This window comes from Mangifera indica, chromosome 1, assembly GCF_011075055.1.
Source record: "Mangifera indica cultivar Alphonso chromosome 1, CATAS_Mindica_2.1, whole genome shotgun sequence".
Classification (NCBI taxonomy): Eukaryota; Viridiplantae; Streptophyta; class Magnoliopsida; order Sapindales; family Anacardiaceae; genus Mangifera; species Mangifera indica.
The window spans coordinates 8,009,280-8,025,005 of NC_058137.1; the positions used below are offsets into that span (position 1 = coordinate 8,009,280).

At 31.3% G+C, this 15,726-nt stretch overlaps 2 protein-coding genes and 1 non-coding gene across 7 annotated transcripts; 1 reads left to right on the plus strand and 2 right to left on the minus strand.

The window, feature by feature from the left end:
• The first annotated feature begins 3,544 nt into the window (after nt 1–3,544).
• LOC123229465 lies at nt 3,545–5,982 on the plus strand. 5 transcript variants are annotated; one of them, XM_044655290.1, is made up of 2 exons: nt 3,545–3,699; nt 4,431–5,982. In XM_044655290.1, exon 2 carries the CDS (start codon nt 4,516–4,518, stop codon nt 5,656–5,658), a length of 1,143 nt encoding a protein of 380 aa, XP_044511225.1. In that variant the 5' UTR covers nt 3,545–3,699; nt 4,431–4,515; the 3' UTR covers nt 5,659–5,982. The 5 variants fall into 5 exon arrangements, with proteins under 5 accessions (XP_044511225.1, XP_044511241.1, XP_044511260.1 ...); XM_044655306.1 differs by having other exon boundaries at nt 3,546–3,699; nt 4,495–5,982; XM_044655325.1 differs by having other exon boundaries at nt 3,557–3,699; nt 4,546–5,982.
• A 552-nt stretch (nt 5,983–6,534) lies between these two features.
• On the minus strand, nt 6,535–6,607 carry TRNAR-ACG. Its single transcript has one exon. It is a non-coding gene; the product is annotated as a tRNA-Arg (tRNA).
• Nucleotides 6,608–11,859: 5,252 nt separating this feature from the next.
• On the minus strand, nt 11,860–15,105 carry LOC123208758 (SRSF protein kinase 1-like). Its single transcript, XM_044626273.1, has 4 exons — nt 14,707–15,105; nt 12,855–13,637; nt 12,360–12,407; nt 11,860–12,271 (listed from the first exon to the last, which is right to left on the minus strand). The coding sequence occupies exons 1-4, from the start codon at nt 14,878–14,880 to the stop codon at nt 11,954–11,956; spliced, it is 1,323 nt and encodes a 440-aa protein (XP_044482208.1). The 5' UTR covers nt 14,881–15,105; the 3' UTR covers nt 11,860–11,953.
• Nucleotides 15,106–15,726: the final 621 nt, after the last annotated feature.

A 15,726-nucleotide genomic window follows, 5' to 3' on the forward strand; every position in this document is an offset into this window, starting at 1 on the left:
TGACATGGACATCCTAAGACCACTTTCTTCCTTTACTGGATCTGGATTTATTTTGAATTTTTCTCCTTTGGACTTGCATGAATAAACTTTAACAAACAAGACTCTATCACGTTCCCCATGGTATATATGTCTATCCTTTTTTGTGAGCTTCTCCAAAGAGGAAGGAAGGTGAAGAGAAGCCTGATCAATTTGGAACGTGCTAGTCTCTAATGTAAATTTGGCATCCTCATCTGCACCATAAAAACTCTAGCAACAAAAAGGTAGAAAATCCTCAGATATGAAAGAGGATTAAAAAATAAAATTAAAATAATTCCAAAGTTATTGAAGCTTATTATCCTTATAGAAAACCCAATATAGTCTTGGCAAAAAGGAAAGAAACAAAAAATTCAGTGGCGAACAAAGAAATTTAAGTCTCAGGATTTATTTAGAGTTTAGGTTTTAGGCTATTGAAGCTGTTTATTAAATGTATATGATTAGGTCAAAATTTATGATCAGACATAAAAAGGATTACTTTGAATACAACATAAGTCTTTGATGGTTCAAATTGAACAAGTCAACAGTCAAAATTGGAAGCCAGGTGATTCAACAATTTGTGTGAATAGGAGCTTTGCATTTGAATCAAGAGTTGATATCTGGCATTGTGAAGGTCTACATCCAAACACGATGCACCAATTCCACTTATACCCCAGGTTAGCAACCAAAACTAAATATCAATAGTTGATTTACACAGACATGGATACAAACATATTGAAAGGTCTGCAAAAAACAATATCCTACCATGAGAAAGAGCAAGAACTAAAACAAAGTATATTTATTTTACAGTTATTCAATCAGTTGATAGAAATTACTATACCTTCATGGAGAAAATATCAGAAGAACTAGAAATGTAGCCAGAAATTCTTAATACACCATCCTTATCACTTATTTCTTGAAGAAAGTTGGAATTTTCAATCCCAAAGCCACTAATCATTAGTGACAGAGAAGAAGTAAAATGTGTACTGAGGAGCTTACACTCAGTAAAACAAAGAACTAAACTGTCAATAAACAAAACAACCATGCAAACTCTAAATTAGGATTGTGATAGGAACAAAACCTTGGAATGCACAATAGCAATCCAAAATACACAATTTTTGGATGTTTCATTAACACTTGACTTTAAATCATTAGGGTGTTTCTAAAAACTTTACTATTGACTTACAAATTAACACTTGTTTGTAACAAATTGATCTAAAGTAAATATTTTTTACTTTAACTCAAATAACCCTAATCTAATAAATAATTACATTATTTGTAATTACCAAATGCACCTTGATTAGTTCATTTGAGCAAGTAAGATTCTTTGAGTGTTTGTGAAAAGCCTTACTATTATTAGGTTGACAAACTTCAAATCTGATTTACAAATTGACTCTTGTTTATAACAAATTGATTTCTTCATATTAGATATCATCTATATTTAAGTATACACTTTCGACTTTGACATAAATAACCCTAATATAATAATTATACTATTTGCAATCTTATTTAGTAAAAATGTGAATTCGCGTTTTAAACATGTGATTACGAATTTTTTAATTCAAAAGGTATTAACTATGTATTTTATATATTTTTCATATTAAACGCGTATTTTTATCGTATTCTGTTTTTTATAAATTTTTTAAAATACAAAAATGTTTCATATATTTTTAATTAATTATGATAATATTATAACTATATAAAATAAAAAACCCAATTTTTTTGTTATCTAAATCTCTAGCCTCTCTCAATAATTTTTTATGATGATTTAATTTTAATTATATATTATATTATATTAAGTTTAATAATCAATTATATATTTTATATTTAAATTATTAATCAGAAGATTTATGAAAAATATTAAAATTATGATTAATACTGTCATACTTTTAAAAATATATTATTAATGATATATCATATTAAATCAATATATATATACGTTTTGTTTTTTTTTTTCTTATCCAAATTTTAAAAACATTTTTTATAAATATATTTTTTATCATTTATTATATTATGTCTATGTAATTCTTGCACCTTTTTTCTATTCCGTGTGTTGCAAACCATCCTTATCTCATTTGGCAACTGACACAAGAGAAGTACACAAGAAGAAAAGATGAAAGATAATTGAGGGTGGAGAGGTACATGGTTACCTAATTATAAAATGGGCCAAAGGACTATTTCACCCCCAAGTTTTAGTACATTCTTAAAGTCAAATCTTTGGGGTTTGAAAAATCTAAAGTCTTACCTGTGAGATAATTTTTGTTAAAAAAAGTAAGAGTAAAATCATCATTTCATTAATTATATTAAAATAATATAAAATTCATTATGTTTTCCTCTCATAGTTTTAAAAACTAACAAATTTATCTCTGTCTAAAGTTTTCTAACTTTCAAAAGTAACAGTTCTCCCCCCCATCCCCCCAAAACCTAGGGTTTATTTTTCAGAAGTTCTCTGCCCATCAAACAAAGAGCTTCAACCCACCATCACACCGGCCACCTCCAAAGTTTTTAGATGATGCACTGAAGACTCATCTTCATTGATTCTTTTGGAATCGACAAAGTCTTCGTCGATTCTAGATGAATCAACGGAGACAAGGGTCTTCGTCAATTCCAAGATGTTCATCTTCTTCGATTCAAACGAATCGACGCGTCTTTGTTGATTCGTATGGAATCGATGAAGATGTGTCTTCGTTGATTCGTATGAAATCGATGAAGATGTGTCTTTGTTGCCTCTTCTTCCACTGGAGAGTGAAGATCAGGTGGCCAATGAGTAGTCGATTGAAGCGTTATTATCGGTTGCCAGAGATAGTAGTCAGAGAACATCTGAAAAATAATCCCTAGGTTTTGGGGTGGGGGGAAATGTTACTTTTGAAAGTTAAAAAACTTTAGACATGAGTGAAATTGTTAGTTTTTAAAACTATGGGAGAAAATATAATGAATTTTATATTTTTTAATATAATAAATGAAATAATGATTTTACCCTTATTTTTTAACAGAAGTTAACCTATGGATGAGACTTTAGTTTTTTCAAACCCTATGGGTAGGGCTGGACTCGAGTCGAGCCAGCTCGGGCTCTGCTCGGCTCGATCGAGCTCGAGCTGGCTCGGGTTGGCTCGGTAGATTTTTTTTTTTAAATTTTTTATACAAAAGATGTCGTTTTGATCCATATATATGCAAAATGATGTCGTTTTGATATGAAAAATGAGTCGAACCGAGCCGAACTCGAGCCGCCCATAAATAAACCGAGCCGAGTCTGAGCTGGCTGCGAGCCGAGCTCGGCTCAGCTCGAATCCAGCCCTACCTATGGGTATGACTTTAAAAATGCACTAAAACTTGAGGGTGAAATAGTCCTTTGGCCTTATAAAATGAAGAGAGAGGTGATGGTGTTGATGTAATTAAGAAACAAGAGTGAGGGGATTTGTAAGAACAGAACAAGATTGAAATTATGAAGGTGTTTTGTTTTATGGGTTTATAGAATCAGAACCAATCAAAATTACCAAAAATAAAAAAATAAAATAATTTTTTTTTCTAACATATATAAACTAAACAAACACACGTCACAAGATCTTCTTTTTCTTCTCTTCTGTTCTCTCTATATTTTTCAACTCCCTGGATTTCTTCATCAAAACCCTAATTTTAGCCCAGCTGTTTCTTTCTTCTTCTATATCTTTCACAATACCTAACATCAAGGTATCATTTCGTATATCATCAGGTTCGCCTATGTTGTTATTAAAATTCAGCTGTTACCCTTGTTTAATTTAACGTAAAATAGCCCTCAACTTGAACTGATTCACGTAATTCTATTGAATCAAGCTTCTGTTGTTCCGGATTGTCGCGTAATTTGGTTGGTTGGATTGTAATTTAGATGGGAAAATGGAAATTCTCGTGTTTTTCATTAGTGTCTGTCTGATTGTGTTGTTTGCATGGTGTTTGTTTGCTTTTGTGAATTCTTTTGTGTTTGATCTTTCCTTGTTGTGTTGATGAGTTATGATTTTTAATGGAGGGTTTGGTTGGTTGGTTGGTTGGCAGTGAAGGTGGGACATAATCAAACTTGAGCTTTTGCATTGTGTATTACATTGTTTTTAATATTAGAGAAGAATATAATCTTCAAATCTGATAAATGATTATAAGGATTCAGTTAAAGTTGCTTTTTTTATTTAAATCTTGAATTGAAATGAAGGAAATGTAGGGTTTTAAAGTTTTTTTGTTTAATTATTTTTTATTTGTCAATTCTGGCTGTAAAAATTGAGCCTTCCTGAAATCTGATTCAGTTGCAAAGTTTGGCCAAATCTATGCTGGTTCTGTATAAATTTTTCTCTAAGACTTTGTTGGGTTTGTGGATATTTAAGTGATTTAGATTTTTTTTAGGGTTTGGCCATAGGTTAAATTCTAACTCTGAGTACTGGTTCATCTTGTTTTAGTGTGAATGTAGATGGAGTGATCATATCATCAGTTTAAAGAATTTTCCATCATTTGGGTGTCTAGGGTTTTGATTACTAAGGAATAATGGAGGCTAATATGTGTGACATCAACCAGTTGGATGCTGATGTCCTTTTGCCTCCCCGGAAGCGTCTGCTTGCTGGATTCAAGAAACAGATTTTCGATGCTAATGGAAATGTTGATGTCGAGGGTGATGGGGCTTCACCTCCACCAGCAGTGGCTTCTTCTTCATCTCCTCCTAATAGTCCTTACTCAAGTGAATTTTCAAATGACTTTAATGCCCATCTTAACAATTTATTAAATTCAACAATGAATAATTCGGCTCTTTCTCATGAGGAGGTTGCACAGTCGGCACAATTTGCAGCTATCACAGCGATTAAGGCCGCAAAGGATGCAAGAGCTGCTGCTGAGGAGAAGGCTGCTGCTGCCACAAAAGCAATTACTGCTGCTAAGAGTGCTTTAGACTTGGTTGCTTCTTTTAACGAAGAGATGGCTTCCAAGGACAGACACTTGAAAAAGAACAAGTCGAAGAAGCACGTTCCTGTTCAGCTTTTGTACAAAAAGCATCAATCAATTGAGAATAATAAGAGTGATGAAGAACTAGCCCGAAGGTTGCATCGAGTTATGAACAGCTCTCCCAGAATCTCAAGGAACTTTTCAGGTTCTGATTTGAAAGGTCATAAACATAAGAAGCCTAAAAACTCGCACACCTCTGAGAAAATTAGGGCTCCCAATGGGGTTTTGATCTTGAGAGAACACCCAGTTTGTCCATCCAATGGACGTGCTGCAGAAGGCAAGGTAGACTCTGAAAATCAGGGCTCCATTCAGGAGGCATACACAGTTAGAGCTGATGAAACGGCATCTAAATATGAAAAATCTGGCCAAGTAGTAGAATCAAGTCAATCAAAGGATAAAACTGTGGAGGACACAAATTCTCCTGGTAAAAAGAGGGGAAGGCTCAAGCTAAAAAAGCTGCCCTTAAGCATTTGCAATTACAAGGACAGAGTAAATCCTAAGGAGGAATTGATTAGTAGAGCCCCTCCACTGGCTGATAAGAACATGAGCAATCCACCTCCTGGTAACATGCCTTTGTTTTCTCTGGAGCCTTCTTCTGACAGTATGATGCCAACGGAACCTACACCAACATGGAAATGCCAGGAGTTCAAGGCACCTGCATGCATCAAACAAAACAAGGTTGTGCAATCATAGTGGTCAAATCTTGTTGTGGAGACAGGTGACTACCATGATAGAGGAAGTTAGCTGAGGTAGGATTTGTGATGCTCTTTTTATAGAAACGGCTTCTTTTGATTTTTCATTTCGCTCATCTCTGGCTCTGTAAGGAAGTTGAATTGCTCTGTATATGTTTAACAATTAAATGCTTGCTTTTACTATTACATTTCATGTAGTGCCAGCTGCTTTTACATAACAACAAAGCATGGAGTTGAGATGAGAGAGGGATGCAATATTAGATAGCAGTATATTGATCTTCTGCATATTTTCAAAGTTAATTTAAATTTCTTTGGTTTGTACTCATGGCAAGTCATTCTTTGCTGTTGCTTGCTTATACAGGATTTATGTTTGAGATTTAATAGTCCTTTCTTGCAGTTTTCACAAGTAATTTTGATGAAACAATGGTTGGGGAACTGGGATTTACTCAAGACACAACAATAATGCTTATGTAATGATCAGATTTTGTTTGAGAGAGTTGAATAAAACAAATTGTTCAAAGTTGAACAACTTTATTTTTCTTTCACAATCATGTTCTTACTACCTTGCATGACTACCTCAATTTATTGCATTATTTCATAATCAAGTCAAATAAACTAATAACCTTACTTTCAGAATGATGAATTCTTGATTTTAACAACTTTCGGGATTGTGAATGGCCGTTACAGTAAGCTTAGATGGATTAATTCTGGTTGGTTATGTTGACATTAATGGTTAAGAAAAGATACTAACAGTAATACAATATAAGATGGAAATAATTTTTCTTGTCAAGACATCACTATAAGCAAGAACTACTTCATTTCCAATATTTTTAAGTTCCTTTCTATTTTAAAAAAGGGAGAAATAATATGGGAAAAACGACTCCACTGGGGATCGAACCCAGAATCTCTGGTTCCGTAGACCAGCGCCTTATCCATTGGGCCATGGAGTCTTGGTTGAGATAGCGTTTAATATAAATTTTTTAAAATGTTCAAAATTTGGCTCTCTCGATGATTTACAATTTTTTTTTTGTTTATCAATGTCAATTGGGAATCACTTAAAATAATCCTTCTGGTTCTGTAATAAAAATTCTCCAAGTGAATATGAATGATAGAGGTGAGAATAGTAGTGTTACACGTTCTAACTGCCAATCTCAATTTTATATGGTCACATTTGGGGGGCAAGGGGACCAAGGAGAGTTCGTTTCCGGGGGCAGGGGGTGCGGAACAAATGAAGTTAAGCTCATTGCATGGTGGATTAAAAGGTAAAAAGCTTAACAAATAGGGGTTAAAGGAAAATAGTAAACTTTTAAGGAATGAAGTCTTATATCCTTTTGGCAAAATTTATGGTTTTTTATGAAATTGAAATAAAATGGACAAGAGTTGCATCAAAGGAACGTATAAGTATTGCATAGTAAATACTAGTTATACGAGCAACAATTAGATATATCTATACACAAATAAGTCTAAAATACAAATTAAAGTTCTTTTTGTTTGAAAATAATAAAAAGGGTAATTATTAATGATTGTAACAGTTTCTACGATCTTTTCAACATATCATTTCATCACTTATATTCATAAAATAACAATTATCTCGTACCTTCACACATTGTTCTTTCTTTTTTTTTTCCCTAAAGATTGAATAATAACAAAAAAAAAGGGGAATAGGGCGATGATAAAATCATTATTTCACTAATAATATATTAAAAATAATAAAACATTATTCATTTCTCTTATAGGTTTAGAAAATTAATAATTTTTCATGGATTAAATTTTGAAATATTATATTTTTCTTTTTAAAGTTTTTTTTTCTCCTTCTCTTCTCTAGAATCGTCACCAGCTGACTTCTCTCTTTCTTTCCTTTTCTAATGTTGTCTTCAGACAAAAATAGTCATTTTTATTCAGAGACAACATTAAAAAAGGGGAGGACGAGAGAAATTAACCTTTGATGATATTAGAAAAGAAAGAGACAAAAAGAAAAAAACTTTATAAAGAAAATATATTATTTTAAAGTTTAACCGTTTCTAAACTTTGAGGAGAAATAGATAATATTAATAGTTAAGATAATTTTAATTATTTATAAATAAATATTTAAATTTTTAATAATTAATATATATTAATTTGAGAATACAATAAACCTTACCAAGTGTTTGGCCATAAATTATGGAATAGTATTTTCCGTACGTCATTATCAGCCCAATATTGCAAGCAATAATGCCCACATTCAAGGGAAATTTAGATATTGAATAAAAAAATTTCGTGTGGGAGTATGCCTAAGTTGCCTTGGTTGGCCAATGGCATGTCACCGACACAACATAAATAATTAGTGAACAAGAACAAACGTTGCCTAATGATGGGATTAGATATAAATAAATAATATAATTAAGGTCATTAATATGGTAAACCAACAATTCAATGTATTGGCTATTTCAATTCAATGATAAATACTAATACTAGTTGCCCATATGAAAATTTTATTTGGTATTGTGCTTATTAGCTGTCTATGCTTATCCTCACCTGCCATTATAAGGTCTTTGATGCAAATCGTGACGGCCTATGGATAGGGTTGGTAATTTTGATTCTCCCTTTTTAACTCTAACAGAGAAATAATTCTTTAATATAAATAAAGATAGAGTTAAAAAAATATTTTTGTAATAAAAAATGAGGATATACGTTTTCTTTCTCGCCCCATCTCATCCTCATTCTCCTCTCGTCTTTGTCCTTTCTATTTTATATTATTATATTTATTTAAAATATTAATATATCATCCTAGTTTTATTATTATATTATTTTTATTTTTTAAATTTATTTATGTTTATTATTATATATATTATTATTTATGATATTTAAAATAGTGGGTTGATTTTAATTTTAGTTAATTTTGTTGTTTAATATATTTGTATTATAATTAAAACGCATACAGAGAGGGTTTACGAGGATAGAAAAGAAATTTTTTTTCACGAGTAAGAGATAAGGACCAAGGGATAAATTTTTGCGAATAAGAGATAAAAAAATTTTGTCATATCTATATTAGAGATAGAAATTGATATTCCCTACAAAAACGAAGGTAAAAAATAGGGTATCCCATAATGTCCTTCGTCATGTTCATCCTTAAATATGCTACTATAATCTACTTATTTGACAAGTTCGTAGAGAATATTTAATAATACGGATATAGTTTTGAAAAATTTTTGTATATTATTTAGAAATATTTCACTTATTTCGGTAAAATAATAAAAAGTCAAGTAAAGAAGGTTTCAAAATTTAACAAACAATAATAATAATAATAATAATAATTACAAGATAGAAAAAAGAAAGATTATATTTTCTCAGGAGAAGACATATGAAAATGACCGAATATATAAAGATTATATTTTCTCAGGAGAGGCAATTCAATATATTGGTTTGTCTATCATTATTCTTACAATAAAGTTGTGTATAATGTACATATGGAATCAATTGATAGAGGAGGTGGTAAGTCACATTGATGTGCGACACGTACATCCATTGGAGAGACGCTTTTCCTATGTTATAAATAGACAGAAAAGATTATTTTTCTCTTCAATAAAATTATGTATATAAATAATATATATATATATTTATTGACTTTAAAAGTTAATAAAATTTGTTAAATATTAAAAGTTTTAAAAGAAATATTTAGGTTTGAGTCTCTTTTATATTTATAAAATTTTGACTTATTTAATACAATGATTATGAGTTCGATCATTATATCTTGAATTTATTTATCTAACAAATAAAAACAGAGTTGTCGGTTATCAAAAAAATAAAAATAATATATATATATATATATATATATATATATATATATATATATATATATATATATATATATATATATATATTTTGTATACAAACATCGATATATCACTATATGAGTATGTGTTATCATCAATCAAATTTAAAATTATTCGATCATATAATAATATGTTATTATTTATGTACAAAATATATATATTATTTATATATATAATAGTACTTTTTGCATTAAAAATTTATTAAAATAACAAATTTTCATCGTCTAAATTTTAAAATATCAAATTCTTATTCATTAGTTAATTCCATTAAATGAAATGATAAAAGAATCATTTTATATAAATTTTTCCAACTTTATCTTTTTTTCTCAGTTTTCTTTTTATTTTCCTTTTTTTTCATTCTATTTTCTCATTTTAATAGTTCAAAGGTCAATTATAATTTTTAAAAATATTAAAAGTATTAATAAATATTTTAGATAACTTTTAAAAATTCAAAAAAATTTAGAGATATATTTAAAATTTTAATATATCTCTCAATAATTTCAAAATTAATGGTTATATTACTAAAAAACTGACCAAAATATAAGTATTATAAAATTAGTTAAAGTTTTTATTTTTTTTTTAGTGTCTCAGTAATAAATTTTCAAATTGATAAAAATATATTAATAATTTGATGTTTATATTAAATGCTAATGATAATTTTGTAATTTTAATAAAAAAGACAAAACCGTTACTTTTAGAAAAAACTTGACATATTTAGAAAGAAAATTTAGTTTTTTAAAATTTAAAAGGTAAGAAATTATTTCATCAAACTTTGGGTGGAACTTGTAATTTGGCTTTATGAATAATACCAAGGCTGAGCCAGCTTGGTATGAGCTCAACTTTCCTTGTCAATGTCCAGATGCTAATTGAAAAGAAGAAGGAAAAAAAATTTTAGAGCAAGCATAGAAATCAGATCTCCGTTTTAAGATGCAGTGCAAATTGTTTCAACCTGAGCAGGGGAGATCATAATTTGCACAAAATTATGGTTTGCTGATTGTCTAATTAGCAGAGGAAGACAGTTTTCCAAATGGTACAAAAGAGCTGAAGATGTGAAAACAAGTAAATAACACAAGGCCAAAAGACTTATCCCCGCCTAAGGGTTAATGTGAACTCAAACTCATATCTATTAATTTTTAAAAATTTAAATAATTATTTATCTATTAAATTTTGAGATTAAAAAAATATTTAAAAAATATAAATTCATTATATTTTCTTCTCTAGGTTTAAAAACTAAAAATTTTTCTTACTTAAAATTTAAAAAATGACTATTTTCCCCTAAGGTTTGCATTTTTGCCCTTGTCGTTTCTCCAATGACCACAGCCAGCCAACCTCCTCACTCCCATCTCCCAGACAAGGACGAATTATCGACCAATTGGAGGTTGACCAACGATTCATTAGCCGAAACCTATGCAATGCGTAAATTTGTTTGACCAATCTATGTGTTAGTCAAACAAATTTATGCATTGCATAGGTTCGAGTAGAAGATTCATTCTCGTCCGAGAGATTGGAGGGAGGGGGTTGGCTGGCTTCGGTTATCAAAGAAGCGACATAGGGAAAAATGCAAATCCTAGGGGGGAAATAGTCATTTTTCAAACTTTGGGTGGAAGAGAAATTGTTAGTTTTTAAACCTAGGGAAAAAATAGATGAATTTATAGCTTTTTAAAATATTTTTGTTAAATAACAATTTTACCCCTAACAATAACCGCAAAATTTCATAAAGATGTTTGGGTTTTTAAAAGTTAACGGGTATGACTTGGATTTGCACCAAACCTTGGTGGGAATAAGTCTTTTGGCCATAATATAATATAATCATTGCATGTGGCCATAAAAGAGATAAGTGAGGCCACCACCAACTACCCAGTCGGCCACTTCGAATTAGAATACCCACCAAAGCTTTTGTTGCTCGCAGCAATTGCCTGCATGCCACCACCATTTTCTAACGCACTTAACATTAATATTGACCCACACTGACCTCAGCTCTCCAACGTGGTGGTAAAAGCGCTCTGTTCTGTTAGGCTGGAAAAATGTATTTGTTTTTGGTGATGAAAGTGAAAATCTAGACATTCACACGTAAAAGAACCATCTTATCTAAGATTTTCTGGGAGCGTATGAAAATACACTAGAGGGGCATAATGAAGAGCACCATCATGAAGCCAACTAAGATTTCAAAGATGAATCTGTCGTCTTTTTCATAGCGAAAGCATGCCATGATGCTGCAGTGTCACTTAATTCCTGATTGAACACAAAACAAAGTTTGATATTCAATCAAGAAGTAAGAGGGTGTAAATGGGTACCATTCAAGATGCACCAGTGTTTGTCATTGTGGTTAAACTTCTCTTTCATGTCATTTCCTCACAACATACATGACTAATTTACATTTTATTTAATCATTAGCCAAAAAATAATTTTATTAATAATATAACAAACCAAAAAATGACAATGACAATCAATACTTATACAGAAAGAATGAGGGATTGTCTTTCCTCATTTACCCACCTTAATCTGAAGTTTGCTCATTCCAACATCCACCTTCTCCATGGTAGGATTTTTCTTTTTGTTTTCTGTAGAATTTGAAAGGTTGAGCCATGGATGTTGCAGACACTGCTGTGCTGTTGGTCTCTTTTCTGGTGCAAAATCGAGAATGGGACAAAGAAACTCAGCCAACTCACGAGCATCAGTCTCAGAAAATTTGAATTTTTCAATAAGCAATTTATCAAGTGGACAGAACTTCAGCCTCCGAATCCTCTTAAGATCCCCATGCCGGTCAAAATAATCCTTAGACCGAATTCCTCCTATAGCTATCTGCTCATATACACATTTACACATTAAAGGAGAAATGGTTTAAGGTACATAAATAATAATTGCACTATTGTGGTTAGTATCTACTTACCTTTCGAGGCATCTTTCCAAGGAGTTCCATCATAAGAGCAAGGTGATCCTAAATTCAATCCAATGAAAAGTTCATCAGTATCTAATATAAATAGTTTTTTTCCCCATTGTTTTCTCTTTTGCCCAGGGCAGCAAAGAGGGTGTGTTTATCATAATGTAAACAAAGTAAAAAGGATTAACAGTTAAAATAATTTAAAATTTACAAGACTAATCAACAAAACATTTGACACATCAATAACTTATGATGGTTTCACAGAGGTAATGATGTACCAAGGGATAATTATGGTAGATTATGTGAATACACATGTAGCATACGTTTCCCCTCATTTTTTGGTTTCCCTTTCTTTTGATAGCAGAAGATCAGTTACAGCCTGAAGAGCAATCACTCTGCTATAACACATTATTCAGATGGAATTTTTTACCAGAAAACACAGCATTTGCAGGGAAAATTATAAGTCAGCAAAAATATCAATTAATTAAAAGAATGCCTTCCTACCTCATCTTCGCTATAACCTTGTCCACTCTTAGGAGCAAACAACATCTCCCCAGTAGCAAGTTCAAGTGCTGTGCAAGCAAATGACCACATGTCAGCAGGAAAGGAATATCCTGACCCGAGTACAATTTCAGGAGCTCTATACTGTCTTGTTTGAATTTCTTCTGCAAACGGCTTGTCTGCCCAACATGCATTGCCAAAGTCCACAACCTTGCACCTAACATCAATCCCATCCATAGATCTCTCATGCTTTGCTGCTTCTTCCCCTTCCATTGAAGCTCTTCCTGAAATTCTGGCAACTGCTCTCCTAGCCCTCCTTTTCAGCTTTTTCTCAATAAGATTCATGGTAGCTCCACCATTTAGGCTTCCCTCAGGCCTTTCAAGAATTGGACTGTGTCCAGATCTAATTGGATCTTTGGAAGGATCAATGGTAGAAAAGAGAAGAATGTTTTCTGGTTTTAGGTCAGCGTGTAATATACCAAGTTCTCGATGCAAGTAATCCAGACCTATCAAAATGCATTTGCAAATCTCCCTAACTTTATTCAATTCAAGCCCTTTGTAGTGGTTGTACTTGATCAGCCGGAGTAAGCTATCGCCTAAAAATTCGAGGACCATGCAATGATGCTGCCCATTTGGCCCTGAAATCTTAAATTGGTCAATCAGTCGCACAACACATTTGGAATGAGAGGGGTCCCCATCAGCAATAGCTGAAAGGATTTCAATCTCATGAAGAGCAGCTTGAGTGAATTCTGCAGCACTTTTTTGTATCTTAAGAGCAACATAACTCTGTAAACGCAAAATACAAATATAAGGATGCAGAACCAGATCTAAAAATTTTAGTCCAGTGCAGGGAATGAATAGGAATGCTTTTATAAAAATATGGAGAAGAATGCCTAGATAAATAAATTATTTACATAAATTTATTTGCTTTCACCTTTGAAAATACTTATATATTCTGAATTCCAACAAAGAAATGATTTTGCGCCAGTGCCTTATATTTATGGTTTTTCACATTAATTAATATTCTCACCATCTTCTATCTGTGATGAACTATATAAATAATCAATATAAAGAAAAGAAAATTTTATTGGTTTAAAAGAAGACTCCATTGCCAAATAGTCAATATCCTATAATCTCCACTCCAAGATACATTGTGTTTTGACTTATTTTCATTAACCAGAACATCTCTTGAAAGTTGCAGACCAAGACTGCTGTAAATACCTATACCATTGCTTTATATTTTATAAACAAGGCAGAGATAGAAAGCCCATAATGAAACAAATGGAAGTTTAAAAATACAGTTGCTCATTTTCAAAGATGTCAAAAATAGACAGAAAACAAAAATATACTTGTTAAGGATAAAACTAAGTTGATCATTTTTGTCCCTATTGATATCAGCCAATCATCATTTAACATTGGCATTGATCTCATAATCTACAATAAAGGAGTGCACATTACCAGTCAAATATAGAAAGAAGAAACTTATTCCTTCGAAGAGAATGGCCCCTTGCTTTGTCTATAAAAAGAGAATTTGATACGAATAATAAATAAATTCTCCTAAACGACGTACTAATATTATTAATATTATTTAGAAAATGAATATGAACAAAATCTAAACAAAAAAGTAATAAAAAATATATATCAAAATTAATCATACAACTGAAATGATTTTCACGCAAGTTCGTAAAACGTATAAACAAAAAGCATTATGATACAGTCACGGTAACGTTATGCTAACTAACTATCATCTTAACCAAATGACTGGTAAAACTACCGGGATCACGCATCATCTCCTGAATCATATCATAAATCCAAAACAAAACAAAACCAGAAATGAATCAAACACAAAATGTACCGAGGTTTGAGTATCATAAGCGAGCCAGACAGTAGAGAATTCACCCCAACCAAGCTTCCTCTGAGCTATATAACGACGGCCAGCGAATGGATCGCCGATTCTAACAGCGTGATAACCTCCTTTCCGGTAGGAGTCGATTCCCTCATCGTCTTCCTCAGAACCTGATGATGACATCTGTAATATCAACCGTGTGATTAGAGTTGATTCGATTAGAGTTTAAATTTCTTTGATTCAATCTCCTTTTCAATGTTTTGAAGATTTTAAAAAACGAAAACAAGAAATATGATCTGAGTTTATGCTTTGCTTCTGGTTTTCCTTGTTTTTTGCAAGCTCTGTGGTGTGCCGTTCGATTCAATACTATACAAGACCCCTCTCCTCTCTTTCCAACTTTTTTTTCTTGTAATTTCCTTTTTTGACTTTCGTAATTGCCCTTTTTAAAGTTCAATTTATAGGATTCCTATTTTACCCCTCAATTCCCCGTGTGGAGTTGGTTAGTATTTTTATTTTTAGGTGGAGTGTTTTATCAATTTATTTTATGGGTCTGGATCGATGGCTGTGATGACGGTGGTAAGCCAGCTGCTTCATAAATAATTAATTAATTTCAGTTTTTATTCATTTATTTAGATTATCATTTTGAGGGCATATCCGGTATTTAACTTTTAAATCATCAAATACATGTCACCGTATTTGATGATTTTCTTTATATTGATTTAGGACCCAAACATATACCAAATAAATATTTTCTGTTTAGGTAAAAAATCTTACCGGGTATAGTATGTTTGCCGATTATAATCGTTGGTAGGGATATATATAATTCAGTTCAAACTATAAAATTAGATTAAATTATTTAAAAATTATAATTTAATTTTATTTATAAAATAATTCAATTTTAGTTGATAAATTTTAGAAAAATAGTTTATCATTTCAGTTACAGTTTAGATGATGTCCAAATTGAATAGTAAATCTTATTTTTTTAATTTTATATATATATATATATATATATATATATATATATATATA

Excerpts from the sequence above, each read along its gene's own strand:
- LOC123229465 (XM_044655290.1), top strand. The coding sequence starts at position 4,516 with ATGGAGGCTAATATGTGTGACATCAACCAGTTGGATGCTGATGTCCTT.
- LOC123208758 (XM_044626273.1), bottom strand. The coding sequence starts at position 14,880 with ATGTCATCATCAGGTTCTGAGGAAGACGATGAGGGAATCGACTCCTAC. Across the intron at positions 13,638-14,706 it reads CTTATGATACTCAAACCTCG|AGTTATGTTGCTCTTAAGAT; the intron begins GTACATTTTGTG and ends TTGCGTTTACAG. Across the intron at positions 12,272-12,359 it reads TTGGAAAGATGCCTCGAAAG|ATAGCTATAGGAGGAATTCG; the intron begins GTAAGTAGATAC and ends GTATATGAGCAG.